This window comes from Dermacentor silvarum, chromosome 8, assembly GCF_013339745.2.
Source record: "Dermacentor silvarum isolate Dsil-2018 chromosome 8, BIME_Dsil_1.4, whole genome shotgun sequence".
Lineage (NCBI taxonomy): Eukaryota > Metazoa > Arthropoda > Arachnida > Ixodida > Ixodidae > Dermacentor > Dermacentor silvarum.
This window is the reverse complement of record NC_051161.1, coordinates 72,473,207-72,486,601: the sequence shown is the minus strand read 5'-3', so window position 1 is coordinate 72,486,601 and position 13,395 is coordinate 72,473,207. Positions and strand designations below refer to the sequence as shown.

At 43.1% G+C, this 13,395-nt stretch overlaps 1 protein-coding gene across 4 annotated transcripts in view; it reads right to left on the bottom strand.

Moving 5' to 3' along the window:
• Positions 1-808: 808 nt before the first annotated feature.
• The window catches only part of LOC119461434 (protein kinase C-binding protein 1-like), a 48,512-nt gene continuing 35,925 nt past the window's right edge, over positions 809-13,395 (bottom strand). For all 4 annotated transcript variants that reach the window (XM_037722734.2, XM_037722737.2, XM_037722735.2 and 1 more), the window contains 3 exons: positions 5,900-6,011; positions 3,629-3,753; positions 809-1,104 (listed from right to left, as the gene is read on the bottom strand). In XM_037722734.2, coding sequence (XP_037578662.1) covers positions 823-1,104; positions 3,629-3,753; positions 5,900-6,011 — 519 coding nt within the window. In that variant the 3' untranslated portion in view covers positions 809-822. The remainder of the gene's footprint in view (positions 1,105-3,628; positions 3,754-5,899; positions 6,012-13,395) is intronic.

Genomic DNA, 13,395 nt, shown 5'->3' with positions numbered 1-13,395 from the left:
CCGTTACAAATATTTGAGAGGCACTAGTTATTACTGACACTGAGCTAGATGTCAAGCAGTGCATGAAGTGTGAGGTGAAAGGGTAGAAAACCAACTGACAAATGGTTAACAAATGGAGGTCTGTTTAGTCATACATGTGTGATCACACTAAACAACACACTGGCATGCCACCTACACAATCACCCACTGCAATCATCTCTTTGGTACAATATAGAATGCTTTTGACAGGCCACCTGAGATTCTGCTACTAATGCTCGACAGCAATTCACCAGAGACCTAGGAATAATTTGCTACTGTGTTAGAAGCATAGGTCGGCGAAATAGGTGGATACTCCCTCACCAATACTTTCGCAGGCTCTCCACTCACTCACACTAATGTGTACTCACGCTCGACGGTACTCACTCACGTTCTTACTCACGCCCACTTATACTCACCAACACTCACTCACGCTCGTACTCGTGTCCACTCTCACTCACCGGCACTCATTAAAAAACATACTCGCATCTATAACATACTCGCATAGACTCTCACTTGCTGACAGTAACTCACGTTCGTATATGTCGACTTAAAATCACTGTCATTGACTTTCATTCGTACTAACGTTAACTGGCATTCACTCCTGCTCTTACTCACTCTCGTTTATACTCACGTCCACTTACACTTTTCTTCACTCACTGACGCTCTCACGCCTGTGGAATGAGTGTGGAGCGTGCATGAGTCATGGAAGGGAGGGGGGGGGGGTGTAACTTATGAGTGAGAATGCCGACCTACAGTTAGAAGACATGAATGCCAAGAACAGAACATACAGAAAAAGCAAAACATTTATTCAACAGGGTCAAACGGAAGGCCTCCCATAGTATGTGTAGAGGCTGGGAAGCCACCAGTAGACACCAACATAGAAGTGGCTCCTTTGCCTGCAGACAGAGAGAGCTCGGTGATGGTGGGGCCATTGTTCAATATAACTCCTGCATTTTGCTGGCTTGTATTATTTGCTTGGGTGCAGCTTGCTATGTGCTTTGGCCAGTGAGCTTGCTGGCAGGGGTAGTCGCAGTAGCAGGTGTTCCAACAACAGTACAACGCTGCTTCTTTCCAGCAGTTGGCACACTGAAAAAATAGCAACCAGGATGCGTGAACAATGTATTAAGTAAGGTAAGTTTCCTTCCCAGTTGTCATTCAAAGCACCCACTGTTTACGTTCACTATAGACACTCCAAGGCAAGGCAGCTGTACAGTCCCGACGCCTGATCCATAATGCCACTTTCCTAGCACATGCTAAACATATTGTAATGAATCCTGTCTTTTGGTCAATTTTTTTCCCCTCAATTATGCCAGCTGGCTGATCTCGGTGAACATGGCAAATGATTCCACATGGACATCAATAGCGGCGATGCTCGTCTAAATGCCACATCATGTTCTGCCCAAGCTAGCAGCAAAGAGTGAAGAGAATGGATCAGAAAAAGAATTGTAATAAAATCTGGAACCACATTACAGAATCGCGCTACTAAGTTAGTTAGCCATTCACAATAGATTCATAGAACCTGGCAAGGACCAATACAAAATGGCACATAAACATAGACATGCCAAAAAAATATAGACCCTTCACAACCAGCGGTTTGTGCAGCTAAAACCAGATGGTGCTACCAGCCCCTTCCGTGTAAAGCCCCTATATATAAAAAGTAGCGCCATCCACTTCCCTTCTCCTCCGTTCCACTATCGCGCTCGGCGCGACCAGCGCGATCGAGGCGCGATATCGACAGTGGCGCTGCCTGCGTCGGGCCTGCCGTGGCAGACGACAGCTAACGCACTACCAGAGGAAATCCGAGGAAAACTTTAATCGCGCCCTGCGGAGAAGTTTTTGAGGTGCGATTTTGCTTCATTAGTCAGTAACTGGTCTTAATAGTGCCGTTTTGGAAGTAGCAACGCGACGATGCGACACGGCGCAAATATCAAGTGTGCAGCAAGCGTTTGCGCACGCCGGATGGTAAACAAAAAAGGCCTTTTGCCCTCGCCTTGTCGGTTGCGGCAACTTAAGGCGCAGCAGCATGCTATCACAATGAAGTTCTTGTCCCTAACACGTTTGATCCGTTTGTGCGTACAGCACTTTCGTCGCACAGGCCTGAGAATGGCAGTCGGAGCGCGCTGAAAAGAAAAAAATATAAAAAAAGCGCAACGCGTGCTTCCACGTGACATGGATTGGCCAATGGGGGAGCGGAGGAGGCTGGGGCGACCGGAGGCGGCGAGGAGGAAACGCCGGGGTGAGCGCGGTGGCGGCAAGATTTAAGAATGGCGCTACTTTTTATATATAGGGGCTTTACTTCCGTGCCTTTGTTCACATCACCTAACGTGAAGTGGAAATGAATGACTAGCAGCACTGCCATGACTGTTGAGACATTCCTCAGCTCATCAAGGTGTAAACTTGCCTAGCAAGCTAATAGTCAAATAATCCGGAGTATTAAAAATCTGACCTCATTCACAGAGTCACCATGTGGCAAAGGCATGTAGATGAAGTCTAGAGGCCTTTGCCTTTGCTGCATCAAGACTATCCGTTAACAAGGTCAGCTATTTAATGCTCTGGATTGCACGAGTGCAATCAACAACCACATCTGCAATGCTCAACTGTGAACTTCATCAATGGAAAAGTAGAAATGAGCAGATTTCAGCAATCCCCTTGGCTCTAAACTCATTTACTGTGACAGCGGCAGATTCTCAAAATGAACACTGCCAATTCACAAGAACAATTTCTTTCTTTGCAATGTGCACAACATTGCGTTTGTCTGCTATGGTGTTGCCCTGCTGTGGCCTACAAAATACGTGCATAGATGCCACCACTCCCCAAGTTGTACCGGCCCACAAAACCACGCATAAATTACAATGCATGATTTTGGACAGTAGTAGCTTAGCGGCTACCGTGCCTGGCTCCTAATTTCACTGTCCTGCAGGAACAAGTGTTTGATAGCCAATGGCAATGATGGTGGGGGCTAAAAAAAAAATTTTTTTTTTTCCCCGTTGCTATATGTTCTTCCTTACTGTAAGGTAAGAGTGAAGCTGGGCATTTGTGGGGTCCTGACAACAGTGACTGCTACAAGACGATGACAGCCCAATGGAAAGCATAGATGTACAAATAGATGGTCACTTCAAACTAAGTTTTAAGCGTTCGAGTGCTGTCACAGTAAAAGGCTGCAGCGTTATAGAAGGTAAACCGTGCATAAGCCAAATAAGAAAAAAGGAGTGTGTCAGTGCAACATGTCTTGCCACTGCACAGCCACCTCTGATTTACGTCCCCTGGTCCCAAGAACACTGAACAGGTAATGCTGCAGAGATGCATGGTGCATATTCATTACGGTACAACACTGAAACGCTTTTGTGGACATGCATGCCAAAAATGTTGAAAAATATGCCCAACCAGAAATGTTGAAACTTGGCACTACCTAGACATGTTGTGCTTAGAGTGTCAAAGATTGTGTAATACTACACAGCTTTATTGATAAGAGCGAGCCAGCGAAACCGCAGGACAACGACGCAGAGAATCTTTTTCCTAATAAACAGGACCAAGAAAGGTGAGAGAGGAAGAAATCTTGCAAGCAAAGGATAATACACATCAGTAATGTAAAAAAACAAGTTTTGCTTACCCATTGTTTTCTTTTCGTTTCTGATATAGCAGCAGCCATGTCTACCGCATGCTTCTCAGTAAGGGACGCTTTTGTTTTCTTATGTTCGAGGTCTATGCATATTCTCATTTCCTTTAGGGTCAACGCTGAAAAATCAAAGTAAAGATTTGAAGGTCCTTGCAGGAAGCAACCAGAAGTGAAATAGAAAAACTGCAAAAAAATTCTTTTTTTTTTGCATTTAACTGTGCCATTTCTCGTGACAGCTGTAATTCTCAGATTATTATTTAACCTGTAACAAGCACACACAACTCTAGCATTAGACAGAGTGCTGTTTCTCGATAGTTTGTTCAATGTTCATCTATGCATTCCAACAACAAACCACACGAAAGTCAAAGCCATATTCAATTACCATGTATAGTAGAATTTTGGTAATTAAATGAAATTGGCACTTCATTAAACGGAACAATAGCCATATGGTTGGTTGGTTCTGAATGCAGAAGGCATTAAAAAGAAAGAGAGAGAGAGAGGTTTGTAAAATGGAAGCACATTTTTTCCAACTCTGGGTAAATGGAACAAAAAAACAAAAAATATAACCAAAAATGAAACTGAGCAGCAAATGTTAGCGGCATCGCTATACACATCACTGTTTGTGCCATTCCTGCCTTTCTTTTCGAGTTTTTTCTCTGGTTCTCTATGTTAACGTTAAGGCGGCATATGTTGGCTTTTGTTAGTGTCATGGTTAGTGTGGCTCTACTGTGGTCGTGGCTGGCTGTGGCTTCTTTGTGTTGGCAATGTTGGTGAGCGGTATGTTTGCTGATGGCGGCACAGAAACACCTACACAATGGACTCATGCTGCAGATGAAGATCAAAGTTATCAATGGCATTGAAAGTGGTCGCTTCACTAGAACGGCTATTTTTTTACTAAAGCACCTTTTCTTTTCTTTTTTTTTGTAGTTACGTTTTTGTGCTGCTGGCTCTAGTAAGCTGCTGGATGCAAGTAGAATGTTTGCAAGATACCCTTCATTATAGGCATTGCCACGGCACCAGAATAAAGAATTAACTTAATCTCTGAACAGAATACAGTTCATACAAATGTGCGGTATGCTCAGTCGAGGCTGCACTTGCCAGTTATGACCTCCAAAATGGGGTGCCGGGCAGCGTGTGATTCGAGAGGTGCATTTGCAAGCAGCTGCAAGTTATTCAACCATTTGACCATCTGCGCTCCCAGCAGTTTCCATTTATTGCGTCGCTATTCCTTTGTGGTGTGAGTGAAATTTTGTTATAATGAAATTGGGTATAAACACTGTTTGTTATATTGAGGTTGAAAATGCATGGTGTTCTATGGACAAGAAGTTCTAAAAAGTTAGACACTTCAGTATATCAAGGTTTAGCTGTACTTGTAACCATAGGGCAGCATTTTAATGACTGTGCTACTGCTGTAGCTCCTACAACGTTACACCTGACATATAAAAGAGAGTATTAATTGTGCCCTCTTTTGATACTGCACACTGCCAAAGATGGCAGAAAGAAAACTGCTGCTCTTACACAACTGTGTGATTATTCCTAGGTGTTTGCTTCAATGTCAATCCAGATATGGTGACAACTGGTTATAGAGGCACAATTTTCTGGTTTTTGTGACCATCAATGTAATTGGATTCCAGCATTGCACAGGCGAGTAGGCCCCATGCCTGCATACTTTACTTCCCAGAACTAGCAAAGAGCAGATTAGCAATTGCATGACTGGGACATGGCCATCTGTAGCTATGCCACAGATACGTACATGGACAAATGAAAACAAGCATGTGCAGTGTTGCTTTTAATCTCATTATCTTCTTCATGCACATAAATCAAATTACTGTTCAGCGTGTCATTTGTCTCCTCAGCATCATAACAGCTCATGCAATTACTTCCTGTGCTTTATTTGACCATCTCCAACCTTTTGCCAGCACACGAGATGTCGTAAATTTTGTGTCTATAGAAAAGGGCCATTGTCCTAAAATATAAGCAACAATAAGTCCTGGTACCCAGCAGAATATATATTTCAGTTTGCCACACAATTTCCTTTCTCGTTTTGAAGACTTGCAGAGGAATTTTCAACTAATAGCAAAAAAGGCAGCAGCAGGAAGTGAAGGGCTCCTGGTAGTAGGAAATGCTTCCTTTTCTTCAATGCTACAAAGCAGCCCAAGATAGTAAACATACATTTTCTGTCGTAACTGCTGTAACGTTTCCCTGTATCCCAATAAAAATAAGCATGCAAACACAAGAATGCTGCCAATGGCATATCTCTCTTACCAAGGATATGGTGGTACTCCAGCATCTCTTCCTTGCATTCTTGCCTGATGCGGTCAATGCTTTCTGCAGCTTTCTGTACAATTTCAGACGTCTTTTCTGTACATGACTCTTCCTGAAAAGACAGACAACAATAATGGTACCCATCGTTAACAGACAATGGAAGAGCAGCAATCTTCACTCCCGCCAGTTGTAAAGCTTTGCTTTGAACTCATAACTTTGGAAGCCAATCTCTGGGGGCCACGCAATTGACATGCCACCAGTGTGTGAAACATATTGAAACTATTGCTTCGGTTTCTTCCCGTCACCGCTGCCTCTCACCTAATAGAAAGAATGTCTTTCAATTTGTCCTTTATTATAACTTCATTTTGTTTCTTCACTGCGGTGCTTGAAGTGGCATAAGTATAGGAGCACAGTCATTTGTAGCTTTTTACCCACAGGCAATGTAAGAGTTTCACCTAACACACCTTCAGGTCAGGCCACTACAGCTGACATAAGTCATGAGAAGGAATGAGCATGCATGCGCATATCCACAGCTTATCAATGATTAAGTAAGCTAAAGCAAATGTCCATTGCATGGAAAGCCATGAGGAAGAGCCACAATACCACCAGTGAAAACTTATTTCCACACTTCCAACTTTCTCCTCAAAGTATGTTATGAACAGCACAGAAACATGTGCACAAAAAGATTGAGTGAACAGAAGGTAAATAACACAAGATCCCAATTCATTTGTGAGTAAATTATTTAACTTTCTTAGCTTGCTAAAAAATGCTTGCTTGCTCGTTAAATAACCTTCATTTATTAAGCAAATGGTCTTTCTTATTAGCTTGTAAAGTACGAGGAGCATTCATAAAGTTTGTACTAGCAGTGAGAAAATATCTGCTTTAATGAGTATCCAGATGAGACTACTACTACTTGAAAATAAAAAAAAAGGAAAAAAAATGTTGACTGAAAGTACCTGCACAAAACTGATTGTGCATGTTAAGTGAATTATGAAGCATTGTGATGGTCATATTCGAGCGCATTTACGCCAAACATTTTGTCAAACAGACATTCTGGCTACCGGTGGGACAGATAAGGACTTGTAAAAACCTGCTGTGAAACACCGAGTCGCACCACATACTGCTGTTTCAGCAGCTCTCAAATTGTAATGGACATTAAATATTCAAAGATTCGTGGTGCATTAAAGAACACCTTTGTGATGGGTTATGAGAACACTGAGTAAATCACTTTTCAAAATTTGCCTCTACTATACGATCACTTAGTGTGGGAGGCCAGCTAGAGTCAATAGCCTGTGGGACAAAAGGTGCACAGAGTATGCTGCAAGGCACTATCGTGGGCAAGTGCTGCACAGTGTAGATGTGGCTGGGCTACCTGTAGACTACCAAGGCAAATGTAAATGCGGGCCACTACTACTGTTCCTGGCAAAATATGCTTGACGAGCTACAGTGGTCCACTCGCCTGAGTGCTAGGAACTCTACGCACATACTTTAGTACTTTAGAAAGATAGCGCCAAGTCTCTGCACATTAATTTTGAACGTAGCAGTTTAAAGAAAACAGCAGCTCGTTAATATTTAAACCCTGTTATTGGGAAATGATGAACTTAGAATATTGAGCTGCGTTTGGCTACAGGGTAATCCATCATGATAGCTGGGGAGACGAGTGCTAAGGCTACAAGAATGTTGGCGATCCTTGTAAGGTTTCTATAAAATATTCTGCAGACCTATGTTTTGTAAGGAAAAGTAGGAATTGTGACAATGTACACAAAATGACAAACACAATTTTTATTATAATGCTCTAGGTAGCATTTGAAACACTTGCCAACAGCATGCTGCATGCTGAATCTCCTTGTGTCTTTGCAGGTATACATAAAGGCATTATGGTGGGTAGAACTAGAAAATGGCAACCAGGAAGAATGTGCCAGTGAACTTATGTTTCGGAAAGGGACATTTATAAGCATGTAAATCGTGGTGTCAACATACTCTGAAGATATAAGGAAGCCAAAGCATAATCCAGCATGTTTATTATTGAGTGAGCGAAATTGCCAGGACACTTGCAAAGGAATAGCATTCATAATACAGCCAGCATTAGCCCAGTACTGTGTTGCTTCAGAGGCTTCGTCTAAAACAAATTACATGCGTTTTGGAGGCATGATTAGTTGCAAAATCGTGACACGGAAACAATTTTCGGAAGCAGTAGAAATGCACATTCTTGTTGCACTGCCCCATTTTGAAGAGCACAATGCAGAAAAAAAACGCTTTACCTTGCATGCGACCGCACAACGCTTGAAACAGCGAAGCTGGGCAATTGTAGCCCATCATTTTCCGGAAGTGCACGCGAACTTTTCATCTTATTACTCATGATGATGATAATTTCTTTTCGTGCGTCTTGGGCTTGCAACACCGACACTGCGTTCTAATGCCGACACCGCGTTCAGCAGACGCGCTTTGTGAATGTGTCTGTCTCTCTGTCTCGCTCTCATACCACGCAAAACCTCTTCACCTCGCAGAGCACGAGCGTACGAACGCGCCAGCTGTGGATGAAGATGACCACGCTCGAATGCAATCATATGGTTCGCATAAATGCATGTTTTGCAAGCGTGGCTCTATAACCTAGTGGTTATGACGCTCGCTTTGGGATGGGGGTACGCAAGTTTGAATCCCGCCTCGGCAACAAAGTTTATTTTCTTTTCTTTCTTGGTAGTTTCTTGATACGCACCACAAATTATGGCTGGTTTAAACAGCCTCGCTGTTAAAAGTAAAATAAAAGCACAAGAAATCATGACGCCTTCTTCAATGCAGTTTATTCATAGGTACAAATATAAGAGGAAACAAAATATATAGCACTTAACATCTGAACACAGAACATCCATAGATAATAAATGTCAATAGAGTAAATTCGGCCATCATGCATTAGGGCAGTTCATAGATAAGCTACACCGTAGCTCGAACCTCCAATAGTAGCAAGCAAACTTGGCAAGTATATGCTCGGAGGCTATCACTTCACATTTAGAAACACTGAAAACTGTACACCGTAGCTCGAACCTCCAATAAGGCAACAAGTTTGTGGAATCAGGTGGTGGTACAGTGAAAATCTAAGAGCATTTCGTATACAGTCACTAAGACGTTTAGGTCAAACAATCACTCTAGAAACAGTCTTGGTGTCTTTATGAAGAATACGCAATTTAAAAAGTCAGACGTTGAAAATACGGACACAAGACGAATGCAAAGGTCAAACAAACGCCCTTGTTCCATTTGTGTCCGTGTTTTCCAGACCCAACTTTTAAAACCATGAATCCCTACTAACTTGATCTGCTTTTGTTGCTCTAAAGATGCAGAACAGTATGGCAGCAGTATACAAACAGCCCTTGAACCCGACCACAGCTAGCGAAAGCCTCAGTATATGCTGGTCACTGTACCCACTCTTTCAATGTTAATCAAGCATGCACATCCTTCCACTTCTTGTTGCCACTGACGCTAATTCCAAAATTTTACAAAAGCACACTTTTCACATTTATGTAGCCATATACCTTGAATAAAAACCAAAGGCAGCTGGTGTGAGAAAAATCCACTCATTTCAGTAGTACTATGTGCCATTTGTCACCGTCCTTGAACCACAACCACTGGTCCCTTTCTTTGAATGTCAGTGACCAATGATTAGGGCACTGTAAGCTACCAGCAAAAGTTTCCTTCTTGTATGTGAACATCATGGTGATACTAATGTGGAAAACAGCAAAATTTGCTAGGCTGATTATCTAGTATAAGTCAGATAAAGGTGATCCGATAAAACAGAGTTATTACGTTCTGATGCTGAGTACAAGCTATGATTCTTGGCTGCAGTGCCAAGTGCTCATGCCCGAGGTTTTGGTTAGTAATAAGGTGCCCCAGCTGATTGCAACCAATCCAGAGCTACCAATTACAAGGAAGAATAAAGAAGTGCAAGCTAGACACGGGCAGAAAAAGAGGAACATACACACATGTACCCTTTTAGGGGCAAAGCTCCTTAGGGTGTGGGTCTGTCCATCCTCTGTAGTAGTAGTAGTAGTAGTAGTAGTAGTAGTAGTAGTAGTAGTAGTAGTAGTAGTAGTAGTAGAAGTAGTAGTAGTAGTCGTCGTAGTAGTAGGTAGCCACGTCTACTTTTATGAAAAAAAAAAAAAAAAAGAAATTCCGAAAGTTGTGTCCGTAGCGCGGAATCGAACCAGGGACCCCTCGCTTCCGAACGCGCGGTGCTAACCACTACGCCACGAAGCGCACATGGACACACGCACCACGATGACAATAAATACCCAACATTAACGAAAGACTGCGCATTTCTAACGCATTTGTGCTAGCGCGTTACGGCCCGTGTAAGAAGCTGGTGTAAGACGCTGTGGCCTCTCCGCCTTACCCCCATATTCATAAACGCTCCTCGACTTGAACTTGACTTGCCACCGCCTTGGGCAGCGCGTTCGAAACCCGTTGAAGGCGGTGGCAAGTCAAGTTCAAGTCGAGGAGCGTTTATGAATACGGGGGTTATACTCTCTCAGCAGTCATGTGATGGCGTCGGCAAACGCGGTGCACGTTCCGGCATGTGTAAACGGCTGCGTAAGACGCTGTGGCCTCTCCCCCTTACTAGAGAGTACTGCACGTTTCTAACGCGTTTGTGCTAGCGTCCCCTTAAGCGGGAGATGGTGCAATTATAATGAAGGGCGCTGTTATAAAATAGGAATGACGTCACATATGGCGCGTGTCATTGGTGGAAGTCAATCGTTCGATTTAGTGCGGCGAGACTGGGCGAATTACACGGAAGATTCACGGCTTACCGATGATTCCCTCCGGAGCTTCGCCCACTCATCATCATTCACCCCGTGGATATGCGGTGTTTTTCTGGCTGTTTGCACCTCTTTATTTTCCTTAATGGAGTAACAATATGACCCCCGACCTCTCTCCCCTCAAAAAACTTGAAGAGAAAGAAGAGAGGCCAGAAACCATGATTTGATTATGAGGCAGGCTGTTGCGGGAAACTCCAGATTAATTTTGACCATTTGGGTTCTTTACCATGCACCCAAATCTAAGTACATGAGTGCTTTTGCATTTCGGTCCCATCGAAATGTAGCCGCTGCAGTCGGAATCAAACCCACGACCTCGAGCTAAACAGCGCAACACCATAGCCACTAAGCTCCTGTGGCAGGTACAGCCAAACTGCCACCCTTGTGAACTAACAACTATAGTACTCCCCATAACCTAGCTGTAGGACATAAAACCAAACAAGCTAATTTAGTGCCCCCACTGAATCCTTTAAAACAACCCTGCAACTATAAGAAAAAACAACAACATTGAAATGAGCACTAGCATCACTGTGTGACCTCTGCCACCAAGCTATAGTGCTGTCTTCAAATGAAACTTGATTGCTGTTCACCAAGATGCTGCCTAAAACAAAGGGACATCTATAAAGGTATTTAAAAGAGCACAGATGTGCCAAACTGTTCAGCTGTTTCACCATGCTGTTTGGAAAGTACAAGATGAAATTCTGAATGTCTTTACCCTTCGAATGACTCTTTTCAGAGTAATCTTTTCGGAGAAAATCATCCCCAACCACCCCGGCCCCCGACTGCACAGGCCTTTCGTGTGACGCACGGTATTAGTGAAGGAGAAAATGATCCTGAACCACCCCGACTGTGCATGCCCTCCGTGTGGCGCAAGGTGTTAGCGAGCAAAAATTGAATTTCTCACAGTGAAATCCGTCACAAAAATGGTAAAGTACGACTTAACCACAATCTACAGACATGGTGGTGTCGGATTGTAATTTGAATGTACGAGAAAACATCATTCGGTTACGAGGAAACTCAAACACAAACCCCTTTTCCAGCATTTCTACCATACCAACAGTGGCGTGCTTGGATAGGTTAGTTGCAAAATTCATATCCAGATGGCGCTCACATCCTCAGCAGGTCAAATTGGGACTTCGCCTGCCTAATGCGTTTTAGACACGCGCATGTCGGGGCAATAGCAAACAATTAATAAAATAATAAAGAAAGGTGCTAGGGCCTTCACATTTTAATATAAGACGACTTATATTGCCCCTGGAGAAACGCCTTCCCGGCACTGCATTTCTGTTTAAAAGTGAAGCCGAGTTTAAGGGGATCGGTGTAAGCTTGGTCTTTGTAAGCTGGATTTCCCATGTTCGGTGTTGCAGTGAAGCCTACTCAAAGAAAAATGCGATGCGAACGGGGCCTAATAACGCTACGCGTTCCACTCTTAAAGGCGAAGCTTAAGCGTCCTCCAATTTTTTGTTAGTCACATTTACATGAAGCAAGAAGAAAAAGGCCAAGGAAAATGTAGGGAAAATTGAATATTACCTTTCATTTAAATGTATAAATAATAAGAAAAAAGTGGAAGTGGACACCTGTGGTTGAAAGAGTGCCCCACATCCGCTGCCATGGCCATGAGTGTACACATACACCAACACTCAGGAAAGTTGACTGGGGTATACATAATTACAATACATAAGCAATACATAAGCACTGTGGTAGCTTAATGGTAAGGCACCTCACACATAATGCATATGATGTGTGCTTGGCTCCCACCTGAAGCATAAAGCCTTTTTGTCCACCTTTCCTTTTTTTTATCATAGTTATTTCTATATTTCAATTAAAGATGACAGTCAACTTCCCTGATGCTTTCTTGGCTTCATTGTACGGTTGCTTCAAATCTTATTGACATGTATCTGCATGCTTGCGTCCGGTCTCCTCCTCATACTTTTCTGTCAACCAGCATCTTTCATCCATAAAATATAGTATGTTTAACTGAAGTGAGCATACTTTGCACTACTTTAATACAGCGTCTGCCCTAACAATATGGCCAAATAAGAACTTGACAAAAATTACAGAACAATTCAAGAAGCCCCGAAGAACTTCTTGGAGCTCTGTCTGACTAATGCCCCGGCACAAGGTCTCACATAAACAAGAACTTACAATGGCCACGATTTTGTAGCGATGCCTTTTCCTGATGCTAATGCCTATCGGTGCTTTTCCGTTCCTGAAAGGCTGCGTTCGACGCTCCGCCCAGGGCGGAGCATCGCTTGGCCACTCGCGAACGCGAAGAGCGCCGAAAGGCATTAGTCATCGGGAAAGGGCATCATTGCAAAATCGTGGCTTAGGGCTACAGATGGACACAAACCTAACGAAACTATTGGGACTCATGAAATAAATGGGACTATAGACTCTGTACAGTATAATGTCTGTTGATTTTAACAAAAGATATGTCTCACGCTTGAGAAAATAGGATGATCGCAGATCCATGTAAATTTCACTGCAATCAACAATGCAAACTATGGTGGTGTGTTGTGCACCTTGGCGAGAGTGGCCTATTGTTAATTCAGGTTATTTGGATATGTCACACTTTGCTTGTTTACAAACGACCCACCCCCTTCAAATGAAAAGTGCTCTTAACAACACTGTCTGGCATTATAGCAGACATATCTCCACATTCTTGTTAGATGCGCAAGTTTCAACATTATT